The 17,771-nt window shown below is 42.4% G+C and overlaps 1 protein-coding gene across 1 annotated transcript in view; it reads left to right on the forward strand.

Annotated features, from left to right (window-relative positions):
• FBXO38 (F-box protein 38) overlaps window positions 1-17,771 on the forward strand; it is a 125,209-nt gene that overhangs the window by 46,391 nt on the left and 61,047 nt on the right. The window contains exons 10-14 of the mRNA XM_073620553.1: window positions 5,108-5,278; window positions 7,437-7,579; window positions 7,999-8,275; window positions 11,503-11,619; window positions 17,387-17,560. Coding sequence (XP_073476654.1) covers window positions 5,108-5,278; window positions 7,437-7,579; window positions 7,999-8,275; window positions 11,503-11,619; window positions 17,387-17,560 — 882 coding nt within the window. The remainder of the gene's footprint in view (window positions 1-5,107; window positions 5,279-7,436; window positions 7,580-7,998; window positions 8,276-11,502; window positions 11,620-17,386; window positions 17,561-17,771) is intronic.

Raw genomic sequence — 17,771 nt, forward strand, 5'->3', positions numbered from 1 at the left:
TGGAATGAGGAACGTACGGCATTGCCCCCCCAGGTGTATATACTGACTGGCAGGACACAGCCTAACCTTGCAGCTCCCTACGGGGACAGCAGTTGGGGGGGCACTTTGGCGGCTATTCTCCTTGCGTGTGGACCATAAGGATGGAAAAGCAAGCCCGGTGGCTGTGGCAAAAGGGGAAGACGACAACAGTGAGTACTTTCCTTTACCTTGGGAATTTAGCTGCAAAATCCCCAATCCCAGTCAGATGGTTTCTGGGCATTTGAGATAATCTCCCCTGGGGTCTGGATTGAAATAGCCCAGAAGCTTCTGCTAAAAACACCAGCTACAGCTCCCTCTTACATCAGAGATGCTGTATGGTGGACAAGTGGTGCACAGGAGCGAGTGTGCCTAAACCACCTCAGATGGGAAAGAAGTAGGTAAGGCATTTCTTCCCCTTCCCCCTGTATTTACTGAGTGGTACCGTGCAGGACCTGGGGTCTGCATAACAAAATAGCCCAGAAGCTACTGCTAAAACCACCAGCCACAGCTCCCTCTTACAGCAGAGACACTGTGGTTATCACAACAGTAGGTTGCCAGCCTCTCCCTACATGTCCGTTTGTGGGAAATTAGAAGGGATGAATAGAGCTAAGGGGGGGACCTGGTAGATACAAAGAGTTCCTTACAGGCCAGGTATACCACTGAACAATTTATGGATTGTGCAGTGGTTGAAGGATTCAGGAGTAAGCTCTCCTGGTCAGCAGGTGCACTAGGTTATATGGCCCTATTAGCCCAGCTACTAGGAATCTGAAGTCCTAAGCTCCAACCTCCCACTCCACCTTTACATTGTGGTTATATTATAGTGCAGGAGGTAAGAAAAAAACATTTTGTTGGTTTGGGCTGCTGTCAACTCAGTGACAGATCTAAAGGCGATTTACCATAAATCGCTTCCTATATCCTTTAATTAAGGATTTTCTGTGCAAACATATGCAAGAGCTAGATAGATACATGATTGCTTGTTTAAAGCCTGCAGGTGGCTATTTTCCTCCAGGCTAAATTGGTGACCACCTTTTTCTAGAGGCTGTCCTAAATTGGTCTCTAGGGCTGGGCTCATTGAGACTTTAGTTTCTGATCAGCCCCACCTGTGTGTGAGCTGGCCAGCGTTTGCTCAGTCTACAGAGGTAAGGTAGGACAACAGCTACTATAGTAAGGTGTCTAACCATTTTAGGATTTGTTCCTTCACTGGGGGTGAAGTGTTAGTATCTACAGCCCAGGCTATGCCTAGGGATCAAATTGCTTTGTTTGGTTATTTCATAAAGGGATACACCATGACTCCTCCTTGGTTGCACACCAGTAGACCTCAGTAGTGAAGGTTTGTCCTTGCTGGGATGTTTTGTGGCACAGCAGAAATGCACATTGAGATATGTGACATTTCTGCTCATAAGGGGTATATTGCTGTACATCAGAAATGCACTGCACTGAAGCTTGGTTGTTGTCTGTTATATCCTAAAGGTACTGCCTTATTTGGCTACAGATCAGAAAAATACAACAGGGAAGGTGGTCTGTACTTTCTGGTCTTGTGACGCATGGCGGAAATGCACATCATTGAGTCTTGTGACATCTCTGCTCATATTTGTTATATTGCTGCACATCAGACATACTCAAAATTGAGTTCTGTGTGGGGTTTTTTGTGTCCTGTATTACTGCCTTATTGGTTGCTTATTAGAAAGGCAGTAGTGAAGATTGATGGTCCTGAATTGTTGGGAAATACAAATTGAATCTGTGCCAGGGGTAGTACTGGTACTGCCTTTGGTAATCGGTGCAGCCCCGCAAAGTGGCGTCGGGCTGACCGTGCTATTAACGGCAAAGGCTGTCGATTTTAGGCATGCGATTTGACATGTTGAGTCGCATGCCAAATCCCTTCAATATGGATGTGCTATCTCTATTCAGATTGTTATATTGTTGCACATCAGATATATACAAGATTGAAGGTTGTCTGTCCTTTTATGTCTTACATTTACTGCCTTATTGGCTGCATATCAGAAGGGACACAGCAATGAGGTTGCTTGTCCTTTTCTGATTTGTTTTTGCTGCCTCAGCAGGGAGACACATTGAGGGTGGTGGCGTCTCTGCTCAGTATTGGTATATTGCTACACATCAGACATACACGAAGATTGAAGATTGTTTGTTTGTGTCCTGTATGTTCTATATTTACTGCCTTATCGGCTGCATATCAGAAGGCACAGCAGTGAGGGGTGTCTTTTCTGTTCTCATTGTTCTACCTTGCTGCTTCTTAAGGATACACAGCAGGGGGTTGTTGGCTGCACGCCTCCAGGGAGATACAGCATTGGGGACCCCTCGCTTGTTCAACCTGAAAATTGCAAGTTACCTGCGACCTGTGTAATCTTGAGGTCTGTGGATCCAGAAAGCAGGGTCTACTTGGTGGCGCTGCGACCTGGAGTTGCACAGACACGAATGGTTCCCATTGGAAGCCATAGTGTATGACTTTTCTCTTGCGTTTTTTGTGATTGCAGGTTGGGTCGCACAGGTGTGGGAGCCCTAAGTTTTATCTGTCCCTGGTTGAGGTTTTGCTACACAACAAGAATAGACATCATGGAGTTATTGCCTTACTTTGCAATACACCAGAAAGATCGCAGCTAGGAAGGCTGTGTGTTTTTATGTGGCTGCACAGCAGAAATACTCAACATTGAAGCTTGTTGGTGCTTTCTGTTTCAGATTCCCTTACCTTACTGCACTTCAGAAAAATACAATGCTGCAGGTTGCTTGGGTCCTTTCTGTCTTGGTTCTATGTGACTGCACTACAGAACTGCATAACAGAAAAGATATTGTCTTGTGTGACCATATTGATCTTATAACTGTATTTGGTGGTTCGTCAGAAATACGCAACATAGAAGTTTTGGGTCTTTCTGTCTTATATTTATGGCCCTGTTTTGCTGTACATCAGTAAAACTCCACCATAAACAGGACTCCCGTCCTTTATGTATATATATATATCAGTTATGACCTAGCTAGCTGCACTTCAGAAACACGCAGCATTTAGGGTCGGTTCACACTGAGGCAGCACGACTTACAGCGCGACTGCCTCAGGCGACCCAGGACACGACTCGGCGGCGACTTGCGAAACGACTTCTGTATAGAAGTCAATGCAAGTCGCCCCCAAAGTCGTACAGGAACCTTTTTCTAAGTCGGAGCGACTTGCATTGCGCCGATTAGAACGGTTCCATTGCACAGAACAGGGCGCTACTTGTCAGGTGACTAGGTCACCTGACAAGTCGTCCCAGTGTGAACCAAGGCTGAGGGTTTGCGTGTGTCTTAATGTTTTTACATATTGGCTGCACATCAGAAAACCAGACTGTGAGGACTGTTTGTCTACATTGAAGTTCAGATTTGGGTCTCTCCCATATTGGATATGTTGGTTTAGCTAGCCACACTCGGATACGCATTATTGTCTATGCTTGTGTCCTTTCTGTCTAAATCTATTGTGCTGGGTCCACAATCTATGATCTTTTTTAATTTGTGATATTAATAATGCATGGATCACCTTTTGTATTTCAGCCCTCTTTTCCGTGGAGGGGCCTGGAGTTCTGGCTGCAGACGTCACATGTCAGAAAGCCTCAGCCCCTTACATTCAGGAATGCTGGAACCATTTCCTAGGGTTGAAGCCCAGTAGGGTTATAGGACACTGGAGGAAAGCGATAAAGAATCACCCTGCTTAGTAAGAACTTGGGAAGTTCTGTTCAGAGGAGTATTATGACCTGAAGATAAAGTATAAAGATGTATACCCGACCGAATAGGTTACGGCTCGGTGCATGGCCTTCATCTCACCCTTCTAGCAGAACTAGATGTAGCAGTATAAGTGTTATACTCCTGCTATGAACTTTATTCTCCTGAAGTAGGCACTTAGGCGTAGGTAAAGCCACAGAGTGGGCATGCCTTAAACCCAGGGATCAAGCCTCGGTTAATCTATTACTCTTAAGTAGGCTTCCCTTTAGTCTTGTCTGATGTAAAGATAAAAATGAACAAAAAAGGTTGTCTGTTAGGGGCCCACCTTTTTTTGCAGTTTTAATTCCCTGAACAGGGTAGTGTTAAGACAGGCCCTCTTAGTGATTAATGTAGTGTCCTTGTCTTACAACACAGGTCTCTGATTAATCTTTAGGGGTTCTAAGTAGCACCTACAGGCACAATAGGCCATGGTTGTTAGATGTGTGAGACAGGCAACATTGCTAACCTACAAGTTTAACATGTTTTCTGATTCCATCTTTAAGAGCCCACTCCACCTACATCCTGCATCCGAAGCGGAGAAGGCAGGGACATCGGTGGAGTAGACCTGTAGACCAGCCGCATGATCCAGCTATAATACCTTCATCAAGCATAGGGAGTGGAGGTAAAACTCACTGCAGAACCAAGGTCCGCCAAGAGGGTCTTGCAGTGGTCCCACCCTAAGGTTGGCCTGAGGTACTTGATTATCCTCTCAGGTGTGCCGTCCTGGAAGATGACTAAGAGAAAATTGACAGTTACTTACCGGTAACTGTTTTTCTAGGATATCTTCCAGGACGGCAGGCCTACTTCCCTCCCGTTGGAGGAGGGAAAATGGTAGAACACTAGAAGGTGAGTACCTATGAGGAATGATTTCCCTTGTGAACCAGGTTCAGGAGTTACTTCTCTACAAACGGAGGATCAAGGGGAAGGGTGGGGACTTAAAACAGCTGTCGATTGATTGTGTTTCCTGTAGGGAGGAGCCTCTCATCTCTCAGGTGTGCCGTCCTGGAAGATATCCTAGAAAAACAGTTACCGGTAAGTAACTGTCAATTTTTTTGTTTACCTGTAAAATCCTTTTCTTGGAGTACATCACAGGACATGTCAATCCTACCCTTCTGCATTTGTGATCTTTGGTTTGCTACAAAAACTGAAGCCTTGCCTGTCAGGAAAGTGTTTTGCCTGTGAGGGCATTTCCTGTCTCTTTCGCCAATGTCAAGCCATCTCAAGGTGGCAACATTACAGTAAGGTTATGGAGATTAAGATATCCAAGAAAAGGATTTACAGGTAAACCAAAAATCGCATTGCTATCTTTTCTATGCCTGACATCTAACAAGGCTTGTTTTGTGTTCAGGTAAGATGACTAATGCTGATCTAATGAAGTATGGCCTGGCAGATGTGGCAGAGAACCCTGGTATTATCACTGACATTGGCATGAAAGCTGTAAATGAAGTCTTCTCCTGCATCAAGTACTTGGTGATCTATAACTGCCCACACCTGCACAACCCAAAAAACTGGATCACAGGTAATAAAAGCTGATTGATTAGACTTTTTTTTTTCTGTAGGATACTCATTCTAAGGTGGTAAACCCCATTATCTGGCTCTGAAAACCAAAGCTAGCCATAGACTATTTGTTTCCATTCAGCCAGCAGGCTGTACCAAAAAAAATAAGATTCCTCCATCCACATAAACGAGGTGGATGAAGCAGTTTTTTCCCGACATTGTATTTTGACAGTGTGACTCTCCTCTGTCAGAATACCCTGATCAGCCACTTATCAAAAAGTTTTTCCAGCTTGCAACTCGACAAAAGTTGAACAGGGATGGCCATGCGCTCATTGAAATTCAGCCAGTCCCTGCCAAACTAGCTGATTTTTGTTCCGTCTTTGGCCAGCTTAAGACTTAAAGTAGAATTCCCGCTTCAACCTAACTAGTCTTAAAAATATCCCCTCCTCCTGCTAACATCTATGCTGACTAACCTGTGTAAAAAAGATCTATATACGTACCTTATTTCAGTCTGCTCCGTTGTGGGCGCTCCCACCTTTCCCCTGCAGTCGCTGGCTCACACAGGGGAACCAAGTCTTGTGACTGGAGCAGGCTGAAAATGGATAAGTATCCTTCATTATTTATTTATTTTTTTGTTTTGTTTTACGCAGGTTGGTCGGTATAGGTGTTGGGAGGGTGAAGGGGGCCGTTTCGGCTGGAATTCTACTTTAATAATCCTGCAGTAGGACTACTGTAGGACCAATATGTAAAGGAATAAGTATAGCTATTCCATTTTTTCCATAGCTAATCTGTTTGATCATTTTTTGCTTTTGTTTATTGAACTGATAAATGATATACCAACTTTATACGCTGCAGTGGAGAAGGTTGCAGCAATTTTGACTTTTAATTATCACTTTCTTCTATGTAGGTTTTTTTGCGATAATAGAAGTATGATGAATTACAAATCTAGAACAAGAAACTGTAAAAGCAGGGGTATATTTCTCCCGGTACGTTGCAAATATTTGAAAAACCACACAGGTCAGAGAATAGATGCCACAGAATCATGCCAGTGATACTTTTTAAACATTATTTTAGGGTATCTGTGTGTGTGTTCAACATGCTAAAGTGTATGTAAATCCGAATAATGTCTTTGTTCCCTTTTTTGCTCTGCTAATTTGCTCTTTTTAAATATACAATAGAAAATAGCTTTGTATTTTTGTTTTTTATTTTTTTTAACTAGTAGAAAAAATAACTGGTTGTAAGCTGATAACTTCTGCAGCACTGTTATCAGTTATGTTGTTCTCAGCACTCGCTGTGGACTACTGAACATACCACCCCCCCCCCCCCCCCCATCCCAGAGTGCATTTGCTGCTGTTCCTCCATGGATAGAGTACAGTGAGTGAGTATTTTCACATTGGGACAGTAAGTGTACTACTGGCAGAATCCCCAGGTGAAAATAAAAAGAAACCTCATGCAGTCATTACATCGAAGGACTGATAATCTGCAATATATCAAATCTTCATTTACACTAGTGCATTTTCTCATGTAACTTCTCTATGGAAACTATTCACGTCAGTGCATTGTACTTTTTGGAAATACTGCTGTTGAAGCATGATTTTCGGCCCCCTGGATTTTATTTGGAGCGCATGTAAAATCAGTTTTCGTCCTTTTTGTATAAAACCCATCCGCCTCTTCGTCCCAAAAAAATAAAACGTGCAGCATCATTAAAAATATGCAATGTCGCACCATAAAAAAAAAGCATGTTGCTGCAGCTGCACTTACCAAGGCTAAATATTGTTCTTTGGTTCAGAGAAAATGTACTCTATTGATGCAAAGTAACAAAACAAATTAAAACTTTATATAACAGTGAGTGTGACTGCAACATTAATTTTGCACTACAATCATTACCTATATACTGCAGCGTATAATTATACAAGTTTGAAGCCTTATTTAATGCATTGTAGGCCTTCACCACCTCTAGGTGTATTGGAGTGCTGACCAGTTCCATTTATTGGGCTGCCAGTGTAAGAGGAGTGTTCTATGCACACACAAACTAAAAAAATGGATGTTGATGTGATTTATGGGAGAATTCATTTTTTTGCATGACTTTATACTGTTATTTTTGTATTTGTTATATGCATTTTATTTTTAATTTAACATTTAAAACGTTGTTCATAATCTGAACTGTGCTTTTTTTGAAGATCACTCTCGTTGGAACCGGCTGGTTGATCTTAGCCTGGTTCGCTGCCATGCCATAAAGTTGGAATCCTTCAGTCAGTTTGTTGAGCTACTCCCCAGCTTGGAGTTTATTTCGCTGGACCAGATGTTTCGAGAACCTCCTAAGGTGAGCCTTTCTTTTAAATGCCAAATTCTGCTGCAGCTAGTAATGTTCATGGTGGTTTAAGATTAGTTCCTTATGCACCTTGTAATTGGTGTGTTTTTTTTTTTTTTTTTTTTTTCTTTAAGTTTTCTGCAAACTCCATTTTACTATCCACTCTGATAGAGAAATACAACGTGATTTAATAATCACCCACAAGTTTTTATTGTGTTATTTTACCAAGTTACATAGTTAGTAACCAATATATTGGACTTTCTTGTGTTTTTAAGACAATAAATGGGCATGGTTAAATTTTTGTAGTTCAATGAGATGCGCGTTTTTTTTTTTTTTTAAATATTAAAGTTTCCAAGAAAACTGTCCATAAATGGTAATGTTTACAAGCATTTCTTCTTCCTTCTTTTTTTTTTTTTTTTTTTTTTTTTAAGGGCTGTGCCCGTGTGGGCCTCAGTGCAGGTACTGGAATTGGTGTGTCTTCTGCCTTGGTAAGCAATCAGAACTCCAACAATGAGAATGAAAACAATAACAATCATCAAAACAACAACAACCTACAGCATAATAACCAACAGCCACCTCACATACCACCGCCGCCTCCACCACCACCGCCTCCCCCACCACCTCCTCCCCCACAGCAAGAAGAAGGAAACGAAGAACCAGACCTCAGGCCAGAGAACAATGTGGAAGAAAAGCATATTGCTGCTGAGGGTGAGCTTTACATCTAATCTATTGGAAGACCAAGGTGTATCCTATAAGTAAACCCATCAGAGGGACAGTCTGTCCCACTCATAGCAATTGGGCAGGTTAGATGAAATGAAGCAAAAAAAATTGACTAATCACTTTTGGGAAGATCATTTCTTTGCAAAGTGAACCTTTTTTGAGTGCTTTTTCTTGCGTGGTCAATTTTTAATGCTGGCATTTGCGTTGACTTATATTTATTTTCCATTTGTTCCCATTCAGTTTGGCAGATGAGGGCAAAACAACCTACCTTTTCAGTCTCTTGTGCAGTACTTTTTTTTTTGCAAGGCACAAGGGGGTCTGCTCAGCCCTGCATAAGCTCTAGAATCAATTTCAAGCTTACACAGGGTTTCTCTTCACTATTGGTGGTAAATGAAGCCTCAGGGAGGTTTTTTAAGCTGCCGTGGGATTAGCTGTAGTGTTAAAGTATATCTAAAATCAAAACTCTTGTTTGGACAGACTGTATATGGGCACCTGTCAGGTTGTCATTGCTGTCAGTGTCCCAGTTGGGTAGATTTACCCTCTCTGTGTCCTGTTCACGTTGTAAAAAAAAAAAAAATCATTAATTTTGGGTTGTCGTCAGAAAAGTAAGATCTCGTGTACACTGGGGCTCTTCTTAACACTGTTTTTCTACTGGCAGGAGAAAAGCCGCAGGTAAAACGCTCCTAAGCTGCGTTTAAACGCTTCAAGCACTTGGGCATTCATTCATTTCATCACAATATTTATTCTGGCCATTAAAATGAAAAACTGCTTAAGCGCTAAGAGCACCTAGCGTTAATGCACATTTAGCATGTTTTTATTATCAAATGCACCTCTCCTGAAAGTGATTTTTTTTTCTTTTTTCTGCCTCTAATCTCCTGTAAATGACTGTAGTGGGCCTGGAAACATGGATTAGCATGGAGGAAAGTTTAGAGGAGAGGGAAAAAAAAAAAGCTCAAACACGTTTTTGAGCTAAAGTGTGCTTGAGGCCTAATAAAGGGTAATTCTTCCAGTGGGGGCACTAGTTCCGGTGATCTGGAGGGCCCCAATGGATTCCCTTTAATTTACAGGAATTTCCTTGCTTTCTGTTTTGGTTATAACACAAGAAGTGAAGGTAAATCTCCCCAATGGGACACAGATGGCAAAAAAAAAAAAAAACTGACAGGGTTTATAACCCTCCCTTATGCTAGCCAAAATATGGGGGGGGGGGGGGGGGGGGGGGTTTGCCAGTAGCTTTGAGTTTTTTTAAATGTTACTTCTCCTTTAAATGAAGATTTATTAGCATATTTTTAAAATATATATATATATATATATATATATATATATATATATATATATATATATATATATATATATAAAATTTTAAAAATATGCTAATAAATCTTCACCAATCTTACTTCTCCTTTAAATGAAGATTTATTAGCATATTTAAAAAAAAAATATATATATATATATATATATATATATATATATATATATATATATATATATATATATATAAAATTTATCCGCACCTCCAAAATATAAGGTCCGTTTTGTAGCAGATTTTAACCCCTTGTCTATCAAGGTACGATTATAAACTTCCTGTTTATTAAAGGGATTAAAACAAGCTCATGGTTGTAGCTGCAACTATGAACTTGGTATTGATTTTTACAGCTGACTCTTGTCTTTCAGATAAAAGTGATCCTTTTTACAGGGCTCCAAAGGGGCTGCCCCCTCTTTGTCATGCCTGCTGTGGTTCCTGGGATCTCCCATTCCTCCAGGAAGCCCAAGATGGCAGTAAACAAGTGTAAAATTTAGAGTAGGAGGAGATCTGGGAACATTTGTTCCTGGTCTCCCCTGAGACGAACGCAGAAGCAATGTCTGTTGGGCCACTTTAGGGTTCAGAGCTGTCCTTCCTGGCTACTGTAGCCTGGGCAGCAGCAAATCAAGCACAATTTTGTGCTTAACAGCAGTGGAAGACATGGGGGACATTGGGTTTTCCTGATGTCAACATAAAGAGGACCTGCCTATGCTATCACATATGAGGTTTGTTAGCCCCCTTATGATAGCAATATAGTTAAATGGAAAAAATAAAAGTAATAACTTTGTTTTTTTTTAGAACCGCACCCTTACTTGTGTACAGTCAAATGCATGCATAGGGCATGTGTATGTAAACTAATTTGTGCCACCCATTTGAGGTGTCACTGATCCTCGGGGTACAAAATTTATAATTCTGGGGGGCCTTAATTCAGGGTTAACACTGAACTGATAACCTGTAAAGGCTTTTAAAGTGTGGTATTGGAGAGTTTTGGGTACCATACAGGTAGTTTTTTTGCAATTTTGAGGTTTGACATGTTTGGTATCTGTTTAGTTGACACAACCCCTTTTTAAATTTTTACCAAATATTCAATATTGTGTTTGTTCTAAAATTCATTTTAGTGTTTTTGTTTCTTTTGATAATAAGTGTTTGATAAACAGTTGCGCAAATGTCATGCGGTTGCCAAGTGGTAAAAGTAGAACTGAAGGCAAAACTTTTTTTTTCATTTTGGATAGATTTATTTTTTTTTCTTACTATTACTCTTGTGACCACTCCAAAATTAGAAATTTTCTTTCACTTTTAGTGGTAACATTCTCCAGAACAAATAGAGAGGGAGAAAGTCCCTAACAGGGACAGATGAGGAAAAGTAGAGCAGGACCCATGAGGTTATCTTAGAAGTTGCTATCTTAAAGTATTGAGGTTGATAATCTGGTTCCTGGGCAGGCGGCCTCTACACTGCAGAGGTTCTCCACTGTCTCCTTGGCATATAGCTTAATGCAAATTCAACCCTATTCCAATAAAGGTCACGGGGACAATCCAAAGAGTAGCCATTGTGTTTCTTGGTCCACAGGCCTTGTCCTCAGGTGGTTCACAGGCTTTGTCAGACGTTGGTTTGACAGCACACCAGCTGCTGACAAGGCTTGTGCTTGTAATCACACTGGAAGAAATAACATTAAAGGTCCAGCTCACTTCTAGTTCATTCCCATGGTGCTCAATCAAGCCCTTGGCTACTCTTTTTGGATTTTCCCCTCTGACTTTAGTGGCATAAAGTTGTATCTGGGCCTCTTGGCAAAAAAGAGTTTTGCCTTCATTGATACTTTCAATTTAAGCTTTCAGTAACTACTTTGTGTGTGTGTTTGTGTTTTTTTTTTTTTCCCCATTTCCCTTCACCTTATGTGCATTTCCCTCAAATCGACAGCTTTAAATGACATGGAAGATGTGTCTCAAGATGAATTAAAACTTCCAGAGCAAGAAAATGAAGTTGCAACTGCAAATGTAGCTGTGATACCAATGGAAATGGATGAGGAACGAGCAGGTCTGCCTTCAGTGTTTTTATTTGTTTTTTTTTTTAATGTATTTTCTATTTTATAAAGAACATCCTGTCGCAGTTGGGCACTTGCAGTTTTGTGTGTGTTCTGGACAATTTAACAACTATATATAAAAAAAAAACTGGGGATATCAATATGACAGCTGCTATTTCTGACTTTTTTTTTTTTTTTTTTTTTTGAGGTTCAAGCAACAAAACTGTCAGTGTTACTGTAACAAAATGTCCCACTCTCCACTTGCGTGCTTCTGTCTCATACTGCTTCCTCCAGTCTGAATTTTAGATATTGTAGCCGCATATTAAAACCAAAAAAGGCAGGACTCATTTTGGCTTCAAATCTGTAACATGAACTGTTTATTTGAACAGAGGCACACAGAGATATACACTCAGAACAATCCCCCCCCCCTCCCCTCCTTTGCATAATGACACAAGGTGGGGTAGACTTTACCTCCACCAGTAGCATGACACAGGTGTATTCAAACTTCTCATCAGTAGACTGTCTTATCAGCAGGGAGAGCAGTTGGAGGAACCCCCCCCCTCCTCACAGCTAATCCCACATATGCATCCCATAATAGGTTGCTCCCAAGGCAGACACAAACAATAGAACCATGGGATACAGCCACACATCAAATGATCTAGTAAAGAATCTACAACAGTATATGAAACAAATTATTTTTTTTATTGTACATCATGGGACACAGAGCCTTAAGTAATTACTTAATGGGTTATAGGCCACCTTCAGGTGCTGACACTGGTATACCCAATCAAGGAAGTTCACTCTCTATATATACCCCTCCTCATTTCAGGAGCACATCAGTTTTTTTGCGGAGGTCCCGCTGGTATTGCTAAGTTGTTTTACTGTGACTGTTTTTACTATTGTTTGTATCTGCTGCTGGACGGGTCCCTGCCGCCGCTGAGGAAGAGACAGGCAGCCTGCAACACAGGGACGTGAGCTGTGGGAAACGTATGGGTTGCAAAACTGGCATGCCTGATACAGGAAGGACACTTTTTTTTTTTTTCCCCAGCACTAGGCTGAACTTTATAGCGGCTTTAAATGTCATGACTATTTTCAGCGATTAAGCGCAATTTGTATAGTGCCTCTGTTTTTGTACTCTTTTGCCAATCAAAAGAAAGTATAAATGCCCTTCATTTAAACGGGCTCTTTACCCTGCACCGGGGGCTTCTGCCTCTAGGCAGTGGCGACGGCCTCCGCTATCAGACTCTAGAGGAAAACCTCAGGGTCAGGCCCAGGCTCAGAAGAAGTTCTTTGGTTGGAAACCTGCAAAGCAGAATCCTAAAGCCTCATTATGAAGAGGCAACCCCCCTCAATAAGGTGGGGGGAAGACTTCTGCAGTTTTCAGAAGTCTGGAAAGAGGAAATTCAGGACAGATGGGTCATCTCTGTGGTAACGCTGGGGTACAAGCTGGAATTTCGGGACTTTCCACCGTCTCACTTCCTGAAGTCAAGCGTTCCCAAAGATCCAGAGAAAAGGCAATCTCTGTTTCAGGCACTAGACCGATTAATAGCTTAAGGGGTAATCGTACAAATCCCCACAAAAGAGCAAGGTCTGGGGTTTTATTCAAATCTTTTCATGATGCCAAATGGAAACGTCAGACCCATTCTAGATCTAAGAAATCTAAATCCAGTTCCTGAAGATCCGCTCCTTTTGTTGAGCAAAGCGTACGCACTACAACCAATTATCTGGAAAGTTTTTGGGTTGGATTCTCAACCTAGAGAAATCTTCCTTTATTCCGCTAAAAAGGTTGGAGTGCACAGTCTTCCCACTTCACACAGTCATTAAACACCCAACCCAAAAGACACACACAAAGCTACTCTAAACACCCACTAACTAAATATGTCCACATATATCCAGTGATACATACAAAATACACCAGACGTATATCTTGTTCCAATCTCACGTTACAAGACCTGCATCTCGGTACTTCAACTGCACATATATCAGACTTCCCTCAGAGTGTCTGTTATCGGTCAATTAAGGCCCAATTAGGTTGAGTCATTAACCCCTTCCACAATTAATCCAGTATGGAAGTGATTGTCAATATTAGCTGTGACATTCTGTTACTGTGTATCTCATAATTATTTCATCAATGTTTGATTACTGTAAAGACTTTCTATTCTTTTAATAAAATTTAAAAAAAATAAAAAGGCTGGAGTACTTGGGTCTGATCATACACAGCCCAGGAAAGGGTGTTCTTACCTCAGGCAAAGATCAACTCCATAAGAGAGCTGGTGCGGATGGTCAGGTCAAATGGCGATCCCTCCATTCGCCTTTGCATGAGGTTGCTAGGAGCCATGGTGGCTTCATTCGAAGCAGTTCCCTATGCCCAGTTTCATTCCAGACTGTTGCAAAACCGTATCCTGTCTGCTTGGAACAAAACAATTCAAGCTTTAGACTTGCTAATGCAGCTGCCCCCAAGAGTGTCCCAAAGCCTCACTTGGTGGTTACTAACCCAGAATCTGCTGAAAGGAAAATCCTTCAGACCAGTCACCTGGAAAGTGGTAACGACGGATGCCAGCCTTTCAGGCTGGGGTTACGGGATTGTCCTGTCAGGATTCAATCTGACAATGTCACAGCTGTGGCCTATATCAATCGCCAAGGGGGCACCAAAAGTCTCTCAACGCAGAGAGAGGTGAATCATATTCTAACTTGGGCAGAAAGGAATGTTCCATGCCTATTGGCAGTCTTCATTCCGGGAGTAGAGAATTGGCAGGCGGACTACTTGAGTGGCCAGCAGTTATTCCCAGGTAAATGGTCTCTTCACCCTGACATATTTCGGGCTGTTTGCCAAACATGGGGACTCCAGACGTAGATCTTCTAGCGTCCAGGTTCAACATGAAGTTAGTCAACTTTTGTGGCCAGAACAAGGGATCCATGTGGAATGGATGCATTGGTGACCCCATGGGATCAGTTCTCACTGATCTATGCATTCCCCCCTATTCAGTTGCTGCCTCGACTTCTTTGCAGGATCAAGCTGGAAAGAAAGCCGGTAATTCTGGTGGCACCAGCATGGCCCAGAAGGTCATGGTATGCAGAAATCGTAAAGATGGCAGTGGAGGGCCCATATTCCATCCTTCCTTACGGTCTCTAAATTTAACGTCTTGGCTATTGAAACCCACATTCTGAAAAAACGTGGGCTTTTCGGGTCAGTTATCTCTACCCTGATTAATGCAAGGAAGCCAACTTCCAGAACTTTATATTATAGGGTCTGGAGGGCTTATGTTTCTTGGTGTGAATCCAAGGGTTGGCACCCTCGGAGATATATTCTAGGCAGAATTCTTGCCTTTCTACAATTAGCGGTAGAAATTAAATTTGGCCTTGAGTACTATTAAAGGCCAAGTCTCGGCTTTATCGGTCTTATTTCAAAGACTACTTGCTACTCAGTCTTTAGTCCAGGGTTTTATACAAGGGGTAACGCTGCTTAATCCCCCCGTCCAACCTCCCTTGAACCCTTGGGACTTGAACTTAGTTTTGTCTATGTTACAAAAACAGTCATTTAAACCGATAAAAACATATTCCCTTAGTCTTTTTGACAAGGAAGTTGTTATTTTTGGTTGCTATATCCTCAGCAAGCAGGGTTTCGGAATTGGCTGCTCTTTCTTGTACAGAACCATATTTGATGTTTTCATGAGGACAGATTGGTGTTACGCCCTCGTCCAGACTTTTTGCCAAAGGTGGTTTCAGGTTTTCACCTGACCCAAGATATTGTCCTGCCATCAGTTTTTCCAAAACCATGTTCCAGGGAAGAAAAGTCACTACATTGTCTTGATGTAGTGAGAGCAGTGAAAATCTATTTAAAGGGAACTGTTCATATTCGTAAGACTGATGTCTTATTTATTCTGCCAGAGGGTCCTAAGAAAGGACAGGCAGCGTCGAAATCCACTGTCGCTAAGTGGATTCGGCAAGTGATAATTCAAATTTGTGATTTTTAAGGGGTAAGATTCCCCCTTTTCAAGTTAAGGCGCACTCTACTAGGGCGGTTAGTGCTTCTTGGGCAGTGAGTCATCAGGCCTCCATGGCTCAGATCTGTAAGGCCACAACTTGGTCTTCAGTGCATACATTCACAAAATTTTATCAGGTGGATGTAAGGAGGTATGAGGATATCGCCTTCGGGCGCAGTGTACTGCAGGCAGCAGTATAGATCCTCAAGTCTGGGGGTACCCTCCAGGTTGTGTCTCCCTCCCCTCAAGTAGCATTGCTATGGGACGTCCCATTAAGTAATTACTTAAGGCTCTGTGTCCCATGATGTACGATAAAGAAAAAAGGATTTTTATTACAGCTTACCTGTAAAATCCTTTTACATCATGGGACACAGAGGTCCCTCCCCTCTTTTTTGGGATTTAAGTATATTGCTTTGCTACAAAAACTGATGTTTTTCTGGAAGGAGAAGGGGGTTATATAAGGAGTGAACTTCCTTGATTGGGTATACCAATGTCAACACCTGAAGGTGGCCTATAACCCATTAAGTAATCACTTAAGGCTCTTTGTCCCATGATGTACTCCAAGAAAAGGATTTTACAGGTAAGCTGTTATAAAAAATCCTATTTTTATATATTCACATACACAATATTTCAGTGTGGTTGTACAGTGAGTCTGATTAGTGCAGATCAGACTGGGTTCTCTGTCACCCTGTGCCCCTAATAGACACAGGTTTCACTTGCACATAGGAAGGGCCTGGGGAGCTGGACAAGGAGATTCCAGTGCTCTCCAAGGTAAGCTGGGTTCATCAAGCTTCCGCCCAAAGTGACTCCGCTTGCGGCAGAAGACTAACGCCGAAGGAAACCCCAAACGGGTTGACTTTGAAGTTGGTCCGTAGTTCCAGTTCCCCAATGCCCATACCCACACAGTACCCCAAACACTTTGTTCCAAACAGAGCGTTACTCACCAAGCCAACCTCTGCCTCTCTTGTAGAACATGCCCGCTGCTGGGGAGAAGACAGGGTGGCTGGGCTCACTTCGTCATGCTGTTTGGGGATCTAGGCCGACTGCCCAGCATCCCTGGGGTGTACAGGTGGAAACTGAAGTCCCATCCACTTTTGCTAGATGAAAATCCCCCAGTGCTTGCAGAGCGTGGCTGATATCCTCCTGTCCCAGTGCCGGACCATTTTCTGTGGTTGTGTTAGTGGAGACCGCCAGCCCATCCACCATTATCCGCTCAAGCTGCAGTTGTGAGGTGCCGATTGCATTCTCTCCCTGAAACTCCTGCGGAGTTGATTGTTGTGTGCTGAGGCCAGTAGCATTCTGCCCTGTTAGCGCTTCAGCTAACTATTGGGGGGGGGGGGGGAGAGACTATCCTGATCTGATGCTCGGGAGTGACCACCACCGCCTCACACTGGGCCTCCAGAGCTATGTTTAAGCACTGTTTGATAGTGTGAAACGTGTCTGTCCCAGATTTATATAGATCTAGAGAGAAAATATGCATTGCCAGCACCTGTGGCTTCTAAACTAGAGGAGAGCTTCATTCCAATTTGATCTACCTGGAGCGGTGATATCGCATTCTCTGTTGGGCCTCCAGAGCTGCCGCAGGTGTGGAGCAGAGGTCTTTGACCCTCTGTCCGGTTGCCAGCACATCTGCCTGCTGCTGGGATGCCCTTTCTCTGGTACTGTCTCCCAGGTGCGCGAATTGCAGAGTAACGTGTTAATCTGTGCTACCATACCGTGGCAGTTTTGTTTGTTATTATTTATTTATTTATTTTTTTTTGGTTTTTAATAGCCTTCTTTTTTTAATTTCCTTCTTTAGGACCCAGTGGGTTACAGCCAGTTGTGAAAGCTGCACCAATCACAGTCCATGACTCGGACAGCGAAGATGATGATGACATTGTTGGTAGTCATGGTGAGTGTGGCACCTCAGTTGACTACCCTCCTGAGGACAACAAAGGTGAACACTTGGCAGAATCCCAGGACAGCACAATAAGTGAGTGACTGGGCTTATCCATTGCTTGTAAACTTAGTCTAGTTGGTGGTGGTGTACTGCAGGTCTATCACAGCAACTGCATTGGAATTGTATGCCCTGTTGTAGAACACAATTTTGTCTCTTTCTGCACTTAAAGTCCAGCAAGGGAGGAAAAAAAAATCCTCCCTTGCTGTGGTAATGCCCCTGCACTACAAGGGTTAAATATGCATTT

Source organism: Aquarana catesbeiana, linkage group LG03 (assembly GCF_042186555.1).
Source record: "Aquarana catesbeiana isolate 2022-GZ linkage group LG03, ASM4218655v1, whole genome shotgun sequence".
NCBI classification, from domain to species: Eukaryota; Metazoa; Chordata; class Amphibia; order Anura; family Ranidae; genus Aquarana; species Aquarana catesbeiana.